Genomic DNA, 9,787 nt, shown 5'->3' with positions numbered 1-9,787 from the left:
TGATAAAAATACACCTTTGTTTACTTTTATTATAACGTCAATAACTAATCATTTTAATGTTACTGATGACTCATAAAAGTGAAATTAAGACTAAAACCCAATGAACCAGTAAACATTACCAAACAAAGCTATTAATATATTGAATTATCAATGATTTATTAAGAAACATTGTATATACATGGAATAAAATTTAATAAAATATGAATTAAATGTTTATTGACTATATATTTTTGTGTAAATATCCCAAGATATGGAAAAAATTAACTCTAATGATCATTTTCTAATTGATATATTTACTTAAGTAGTGTAAAAGTCAGTAATTCCCCCATAGATTGCAAATAAATAAATAAAAATAATTACTAAATTTACTTTTAACCATGACATTATTTAAATACTGCAGTTCTTCAGATTGCATTTAAGACTTGAGATCTTTTTTATAAGTTGAACTAATAACGCTAATAACAAATGAATAATACAGCAGTCAAAAGCTTGTATAAGGAAAAGAACTTTTATTGTTTCACTCTTCATGTCTGTACAAATACCATCAAACTTTGTATGTACATATGACATTTACATAAAAATACAAAACTATATATTCATAACAGAATTTTGTATTTCTCTGGTGACGTTTGAAAATAAAAATGCATTCAAACAACACAGACAAAAAAAAAAAACAAGGTGAAGAAGTTTGTTATCATATAAAGTACTGCGGTACATTATTCCTACTGTAGCTCTGTGAGAGCGATACGGAGCACGTTGGCAAGAAGACGGTTCACAAATGTTAATGGCACATCATTTTCAGAATAATCAAGTATTGTACAAAATTTACGTCTGTCAATGTGGTGAGACAAAGCAAATGTCAAGGAATCATGTAAAAAAATGCTGTTTTCAGGTGGAAACAAATCTAAAGAGAGAAAATCAACAAAGGAAATGAGAAGAGAGAGAAATTGAGAAAAGAAAAACAAATGGCTCTCCTTTTTTCTTTTCCAATTCGTCACTGCTGGGTTGCACAATTCACAATGCTCATTTGCAAAACCGTTGAGAGAACCGCTTTGGTCAGGTATTACAACTGTAAACAAACCAGAAACATGTCTGTACATAAAATGACTGAAATATATATACCCAATAAATAAACACACAGTCTAAACATGCATTTACGTATGTGTGACATAAACATCTGTGATAGAGATTTGACAGAAAGAAGCAGATTTTTTACAGCTCAGGGAATGCAATTTACAGCTTGTAGATGATTTATACTTACATGGTAAAATGACAAATAAATAACACTGTTTTTCCACCATTTTTCTTTGGACAGATAGAATTCTTCATGGTAAAAACAACAACAAAAAAAAAGTAAATGAAAGAACAAACAGAAAATGGGAAAAGAAGTGGTAACACAATATATCATGGTAGATGAAAGCCTGACAATGTAAATGTATAAATTATAAAACACAAAAATGTATAAATAAACATCTAGCAGACTGAACTATATGTATACTTCCTTTCCTTTAAAAAATAAATAAGCATACACATAATGTACAGTATGGACATGAATTCTTGCCCTAGAACTGGTACCCCTAATGAAGGAAGCCTATCCGTCCAGTACAGAAGATAAATGGACAAAGGCCTTGTAGTCAGAGTCCTCATCTTCTTCATCGTCCTCCTGGTCTTCTGTGATGGCTATATGGGAGAATATATGGTAGCTGTTGTATGAATATGGACCACAACAGCGCAGATTATCATTGAATGTCAAAATAAAAGCTCACAATTAAAGTGGCTCCTTTTGTTCCCCCCCCCCACACTTTTTTCTTTACATGATTATGTCTGTGTGTGCAGTAAGATTCCGTGTTACAACAATCGCCGTGGCATCCCCAACTATACAACGTCCATTTATATAATCTAGCAGCGCCCCGACACGAGAAAAACGAGGGATGATGGAAAGAAGGAGTGGATGGGAGGTTGGGAGGGGGTCACAGGGTGGGTTATGAGGGCTGGGAGGTGGATATAAGGACACTGGGAGCTGATGGTTCCAGTGGCTCGGGTCTCTTTTTTTTTGCAGACTCCTGAAAGCAAACACAACACAACACAGACGAATGCTCTTGTGTTCTCTGATTTGTGACTTGCTTTTTTTTTCCTCTCCAACCTCTCTTATTATATTAGCTCCTGGCTCAAATCTCCAAGGGGACGGGGGACACCGTGTCACAGCCCGGCCTTGGCAAGCGGGTCAGACATCCTGAACACAGCTCTGAGGTATTTTCTCTTTTCTTTTTTTTTTACACAGATTTACATTGAACACATCAAAAATAAAAGCACAAAAGTGAGCGCAGGAGTGAAAACACACACAAAAAAAGGTCCCTCATTAATCCAAACGGATTTATAGTTTTTGATACATATTCTTATTGATAACACAGTTACTAGGAACAGGACGGAAAGTACCTGATAAAGGTTAACTTTTTTAAACAATAAGATATGTAGGAGACTTATTTCTACAAGCTTATACTATACATTTTAACTGATTACATTTATATTTAGCTCATAAGGTGTTTGTAAAGTTGGTCACCATTTAACTGCAGACTTAAAAAGCAGCTTATTAGGCCAGTCGGATATAAGAAAATAAAAAGAAAAGACCGAAATTAAAAATTGTAACATATGTTTGATACTTATCTGAGGTTATTGTAAGTTTTAATGGTTATCTGTGGGCACCCAAACAGTCTTTGGAAAGATTGTCTCAATAAATATTAATGTTAATTTTCATTGCTGTTATCTCCAACTTGGCACCAATGTTACAATCACCTTATTCTTTTATTGTAGTGTTGGAGTTGTATGTCACAAGTTGATCGATTACAGCCAAAAGAAACCAAAACATACAAAACAGACTAAAAGAATTAAACTGTGTTAGCACGGGCTTTCCCAGCTGTGAAGATGCGTGACTGTTATCATGAGACACCGCACAAGATTTAAGGCAACCTGCTCCTGCAGGTGACTACCGTAAGTGTTAAATATCAGGATTGTTCCACAGCAAACAAGTTAAGTCTCCTCTATGATTTGAGTTAGTTCAATAAAGTTAGCTCCCCCCGCCAGACTCGAAGCAAACGTCTTTCCTTCTCCTCTCTGTGAACTTGGTTTCCAGATTTATTATTTTTTTTAATGTGAAGAACACAAGAACAAAAGCCAGCAACAAAGACAAAGTCATGCAAGTTCTTCTATTCCCAAGTCCTTTCTGTAACTTGTAGATGTAGCTGGGGAGGGAAGCTTGGGGAGAGTTAGGGTGGATGGTGGGGGGGTTGAGGGATACTTTCAGGGGAGGTTTTAGTTGCAACATGGGATATTGTCTCTTGTTTGGATAAAACTTGAGGAAGGAGGGATGTTTGTTTCTTTTCAATTATATTTTCTTTGTTTCTTTTTTTTTTTTTTTACTTACAATTGCAAGATCCAGAGTGCTTGACTTCCAGCAACACCCCCATAGAGCAGGCGGCTTGCTTCATGGCACATTCACTGGGATATGTGGTGTTGTTGCTGGCACACACCGCCTCGTTCGGCCGGCTCTGCGGACAGGAATCCACGCAGACCGAGCAGCGGCCCCGGCCCGTCCGATCGTCCCACAGACACTTCTTTCCTGCACTGCATTTGATGACCTGGCATGACTTGGCCTCTGGGTAGAGAGGGAGAACCAGAAAACCAGAAAAGGCTGCATTATATAGGATTGTGATAGGAGCCGAGGATCATGTTTTAACGAACATTTTTTAGACTATGAGACTTGGATTGGCTGCTATCTGGATAGGAAACCATTTAAAACTTGGAGCATGTCTTCATGGCCCCCAGCACTCCCCTTCCTTCCTCCCCTCTCTTTCTCTCACTCCCATATGAGATAGAGTTGCCAACATCAGGAAATAATAAGATGTCTATCATTTCTTGAGAAAACACAAGCAACAACCAAACACCCTCTCTCTCTCTCTCTCTCTCTCTCTCTCTCTCTCTCTCTCTCTCTCTCTCTCTCTCTCTCTCTCTCTCTCAGACCCCCCTCCCAACTGGAATGTTGGCAGAAAAAAGTGCCGAGTGAACTGCTGTAGAGAATGCACCCAAAGCATGTTCAAAGTCAGAGGCTGGAGGCTCTGTGAGGGTGTTAAATCTCACGCTCTCTGGCTGCAGACTTACTGATGCATGTTCCGTCGTACGCCACCCCGATGGACCTGCCGAGCAGACAGGTCGCCTTTCTCAGGTGGCAGGCGCTCTGATAGGTGATCCCGTCGTTTCCACACAGGTACAGATCAGGCGATGTCACAGGGGGGCAAATCCGATTACACGTCACGCAGTACGCGTTGTTCGTCTGGTCCACGACGCAGTTGGAGGTTCCAGGACACATCACCTGGCGGCATGTTTCTGGCGACACAATAAATAGCAAAAAATATGAAAAAAAAAAAGCAAATGAAAACCGAGGCCGTTCGCGCTCAGCTGTTGGGATGGAGGATTCAAATTTGACTTACTCTTGCATTTGCCCTGGTACTGCACGTCCAGGTCGGGGTTGGTTTTGCATTTCGCCCTCAGGAGCGCGCACTCGTCTTTGTAGGTCTTGCCGTCCGTGCCGCAGACGGGTCCCTTCCAGCTGATGTTGGAGCAGTCTGGCGCGCACACGCAGCGCGGTTTGCCCTTTCGGTTGATCTTGCACATCTTCCCGGGGCCACAGTCAACGTTTTCGCAGCTTTCTGAAAGAGAAGAGCTGCGTTGTGACGTGAGGCCGGAGAGGATTCGTGGCCGTTCGCGACGAGATGGAGGATCTACGCGCACGCTGCCGCGCGTCAATAAGACCGTCGGTGTTGTTTGTGTGAAAGGAAAAAAATTTATTTATTGTGAGAAAACCAAAGGAAATGATTGCACCTCCACCTTTGCAAGGTATGCAATTAGGAGCTCCCCCATTGAAGATCATCCACCTAAAGAGCGTGGTGTTCGGGACGTCCTCCTCGGTCCAGGACGTCCCCAGCCTCTGACTCCGGCAGCACTCCTCTCTGCTCATCCCGGGCATGTAGAGCACCTGGCACCTCCCGTTCCTCCCCTGCTGCAGCCAGCAGTTTCCAGCTGTAAACAACAGCGGCAATATGTTAAAATAAAACAAACAAAAAACCTTGATAATGTGTGTTGAGCGTCTCAAGCCGCTGATCCGGACGCACTAGACGCAGACCGTATTATCCGAGACGCTCCCTCCCTCCTCCTTCGCCCTCCCGGCGGTATTTTGTCTGATTTTTTTTTCTTGCAAGACTGTTAACACTTGCCTATTCCAACTGTGACTGACAGCCCTTACAATGCAGCCACAAACCCCAAAAAAGTGAGACGATTTTCTTTTTCTTTTTTTTCTTTTTTTTAGATGAGACGGGGAGGGGAGCTTTCTTTTATTCCCGGAGTCTCCTTGTACCTCTGGACAGAATCTGAAGCGTCTAGACAGCGAGGAGAAAACCCACAGTCTTTAGGTTCTGACAAGACTGAACACAGCACCGTCTCCAACGCCTCGGCACAAAACCCCAGACAGACGTGTACCCAGCAGACAATAACAGGCTTACTAACAACATACAGTGTGAAATTTATTTCAAAAAATCGAAAACAGAAATGTTATCCTTTGTCGGTGCCACAGGACGCGCGCGAGTCTGTGCGCCTGGACTGGCGTGTTGCTCATATTAGAGACACATTTCTGTTTGAAAAAACCCAGGACTAAATGACCACAAAAGTCTCCAGTGGGGACACGTTATTGACACATTTAAATGACAAAAATAAAGGAAATTTGGCGCACAATGCTGAAAGGGTGTGCGCGCAAAACAAACAAGTGTGCAACTGGCTTATTAACTCACACCCTGAAGTTTGTTGTCGGACAAACAGGAACACCACGAAGAGCTAAATGCTCACAGAGAAGGAAAACTAAAAAGTCTCAGAATATATTCAGGTGTTACAGAAGGGAAAAAAAAGCTGACTTTGGCACCAACGTGGCGCGGCGGCTTCTTCTTAACGCGTGCGCGCCGCAAAACTTGGCATTTCTCACTTTAAAGGCTCACATTAAAACACCTGTTTTATATAAGTCTGACGAGGAGAGACTTTTTACCTCCCGAGGACAAAAAGAAAACTCTGAAAAGTTTCTCAACAGTCTGAAAAATCGCGCATTTACTGGCTGACAGCAAAGTTGGTGCCTTTTTTTTGTTGTCTGTTTTGTTTTATTAGAATACAGAAAATAAAAAGGAAACGGATGAGCAGAGCTTACCTTGAACTTTCTGATGTTCCAGGAGGTGACAAAGCCATAAGAGGAAGAAAAATATGCCTGGGTGAAGGTGGCGTCTGAGCATCCCAAACATGATGGAAAGGCAGAGTGAGGCTCCTATTTGACACACAGGCAGCGCAAAAGTAATCTGCTTAAGGTGGCAGTGTTGAATAAGTGTCAGTCTGAGAATGCAGCCTCTCTTTTTAAATCTATAAGGGGTCTCGAGTTGACTGTCTCTGGTGGGCGGGCTCCTCTTCTGTGGGGGTGGGGATAGTTTTTTTTTTTTTCTCCTTCTCCTCCTTACCAAAGTTCTTTCAATCCCAGTCAGGTGACACAACTTTCTCCTGTTGCCTTAAGAAAATAACGCGCAGAAAATTGTTTTAAAAAGAAAAAAACTGGGATTCAGACAGCTTGGTTCTGAAATTAAGAAAGAAAGATGACCAGATAGATTTAAATTTGGATCAAAGATGTTGTTATTTAATTTTATTTTAAAACCTTTTTATTATTATTATACATTAATGAAACAGACTGCTCAGGCTTTGCTTTGAGATGCAATGGGTTTTAGAAGTACTACTATTATTATTTATTTATTTTTTTATTATTAATATTCATAATATCAATAATAACAATAATAATAGGTAAATTGTGTTTTCTTTGAAAAAGCAGTGAGGAGTGCTGAATGTCTGCTGAAGAAGCTGAAACTGAGCTGTTAAAGCTAAAGGAGTGAAACATTAGCTAAAAGACAAAAGCAGCAATACTCTAGCTAACACTAGCTAAAAGGAGCAAAACACTAGCTAAAAGCTAAAACATGCAAGATGCTAGCTCAAAGTCAGAAGTATCAAAATGCTAGCCTGAACCTCACATTAGCTAAAAGTAGCAAAACCTTACCTAAAAGCTAAAGTAACAAAATATGAGCTAAAAGCAGTAAAGTTAAGCGAAAACCTAAAAGTTGCAAAAGGCTAGCTAAAAGCTAAAGTAGCAAAAGGTAGCCAAAAGCTAAAAAGAGCAAAAGACTAGCTAAAAGTTTCAAATGGCTGGGAGTTTCAAAGGGGTAAAAGTAACAAATTAGGAGCTTTTAGGTTAAAAGTAACAAAAGGCTATAAGAGAAAAGTATCAAATGCTAACTGAAAGTATTAAAAGGCTAGCTAAGAGCTAAAAGTAGCAGAACAGGAAGCAACGGAACAAGTTTGATTTCAAAGTAAACCTTGATGAACTGAAGAGATCTCAATGTGTTTTCATGCGGAAAATATCTGTAAATAAAGTCAAATATTTTAAAAAGTATCAAAGTTACCAAAAAAAGAGCCATCTCCAGAATCAGCTGAACGTATTGATGAAGGCTATGAGCAGCTAAAACTGCAAAAAGTGGTTAGACTGCAAAAAAAAAAAAAAAAAAACCCAGAGAAAACAGTAGTGTTATTGCTGAATTAGCACTATAATAATAATAATAATAAGAAGAAGACAATGATGATTATGATGATGATGATGTCTTAGAATGAGACAAGGACTACCATCCTGTCATTCTTTCAAATTAAGAGGATCATTTGCTGAAAACTGATCTTTTCTTTTTTCCACCAGCTGCAGAGACAAAAGTCCAAATGTTCTGCACAGTGTTGCCTTCAGGAACACATCCGAGCATTGGACAATAATAGAACCCACAGTAGTGGGCAGCCGCGCTGCTAATATTAGCTCAGACAGTTGTTTGGGTTTCTCTCCCGGGTCAAGCTTTTAAATACAATCAAACCTGTTTCCGAAGAGGCTTCAGACCGAGGAGAGGGGTGTAGCATTTCACTGAATGGAAGTCACACACACACACCCACACACACACACACTCTGCTCAGAGGGTGAACTCCTTCAGAAGTCCTTGCGCGACCTCTTCAGCGGATTTCTGGTTACAGCTCTGATTAGGGGGACCAGAACAACCCGTCTGCTGCTCAAACCACACACCAGGGACCTCATCACCTGGCGTCTGATCCGTTTCTCTCTTCTCAGCCCAGTAGATTCTCCACAGGAGTAGTTTAGTTGATAAAATCTGAATTTCAGAGCAACCACTCCTTTGCTTCATGCTCCCATCATGCAGAGCTGCTGCAGCAATCTTGTCTCGTTTATTTCTGCTCTTTGCTCTTATATTTGCTGTTTTCCTAATCCGATCATTCACAGGAACTTCCTGCAGTTCATTGCATTTAATGCATAAACATTTAACCACAAACGAAACACAAATAAAAAAAACATGCAAACTATTCTTAAATATTATTATTCCATGATTTCATAATATCTCTTTTTTGAATAAGGTTTCTTAAATTGATTAATAATTAAGTATTTTATATCAACATTCAGGTCATTCTCTCATTTGTACATCTTTACTGTAAAGTAAATAAACTTTTAAAACTTTTAAAATCACATTTCCTCCTGTGAGCTCCATCATTAGATCTTAACACAAAGACAACTCTCCTGTAAGTTATTTGGTATCAGTTTCTTCTAGTTCTGTTAAAGTGGAGTTTTAAAATCAAAGCTTAGAGTTTTGTGTTATAATCTGCATCCAGTAGTGTAACACAGAACAGGAATCGATCATAAGGCTGCAAAATCAAATATGGAACAAAAATTGTCATTTTTATTCATAAAATTGCTTCAGCAGTCGTAATAAAGAAAATATTTGGGCCATCATCTCTTGCACTTATCTATTTATGAGCACAAATATTTAAGACTTGTTGCCAGAGTATTAGGATTATCAGAACATATTTAAACTAAAACTGAACATTTTAAATCTGATGTGAAATATACTTGTCCAATTAAAGCTGAATTATTCAACTGTCAGGAAAAGTAATTTCTTTCCCATGGTTACATTTGATGGTTTGTTTTTTTTTATTTTGCTGATTATCTTAAGAAGCAGCAAACATTTTTCTGTAACAGAAATGATAATAAAAACATTAAAAAAGTGAGCTAACAGATTAAATAGACTTTTACTTAGAAAAAAATCAAGGTGGAAGATCTTCTCCGACCTCGTTCTGTACTGATCAGGTAGAAAATCTGCTGAAGACCGAAGCATTTTTTTCATCTATCGCATAAATGACATTTAAAGGTAATATATTTGCTCTTGGTCTTATGTTCAGGAAATCATTTGGTGCAAGTGATTTGTGAGATTAGAGTCTTTGAAGGATGGAAGCTTCCAAAACCCGTCCTGACATTCAGGCACATCTTCTCCAGGCTGTATCAACTTTAAAGTGCTGGCTGTCCTCCTGCAGAGGCAGACCATGTCATCAGATCTGATCTGGCTCAAACACACCGTGAAGCAGACATACACTTTGTTCAATCCGTGCAATAGATTAGAATTTAACATTGACTATTTAAAAAAAAAGCCCCAAAATTTTGGCTGTAACGCTATGTGGTTCTATCCACTGAAACAGCCATAATCATAAGAGAAGGTGCTAGTTTCTCACAAATTTGCACAAAGATGTTTGCACAATGAAGGTCAGGTGCAGTGACATCATATTTGATTTAAATGCGCGTTGCACCAGTTCATGAGTAATCATCCCAGTGATGTAGGTCTGTTGT

At 39.3% G+C, this 9,787-nt stretch overlaps 1 protein-coding gene across 4 annotated transcripts; it reads right to left on the bottom strand.

Annotated features, from left to right (window-relative positions):
* Positions 1-489: 489 nt before the first annotated feature.
* Positions 490-6,432, bottom strand: fsta (follistatin a). Of its 4 annotated transcripts, none has more exons than XM_017412250.3 (6): positions 6,242-6,432; positions 4,876-5,073; positions 4,485-4,703; positions 4,156-4,380; positions 3,422-3,652; positions 490-1,680 (listed from the first exon to the last, which is right to left on the bottom strand). In XM_017412250.3, exons 1-6 carry the CDS (start codon positions 6,330-6,332, stop codon positions 1,592-1,594), a joined length of 1,053 nt encoding a protein of 350 aa, XP_017267739.1. In that variant the 5' UTR covers positions 6,333-6,432; the 3' UTR covers positions 490-1,591. The 4 variants fall into 4 exon arrangements, with proteins under 4 accessions (XP_017267739.1, XP_017267741.1, XP_017267740.1 ...); XM_017412252.3 differs by having other exon boundaries at positions 490-2,063; positions 6,242-6,431; XM_017412251.3 differs by having other exon boundaries at positions 4,882-5,073; positions 6,242-6,431.
* Positions 6,433-9,787: the final 3,355 nt, after the last annotated feature.

Source organism: Kryptolebias marmoratus, linkage group LG1 (assembly GCF_001649575.2).
Source record: "Kryptolebias marmoratus isolate JLee-2015 linkage group LG1, ASM164957v2, whole genome shotgun sequence".
Lineage (NCBI taxonomy): Eukaryota > Metazoa > Chordata > Actinopteri > Cyprinodontiformes > Rivulidae > Kryptolebias > Kryptolebias marmoratus.
The sequence above is the reverse complement of the archived record's forward strand: the minus strand, read 5'-3'. Positions and strand labels throughout refer to the sequence as shown.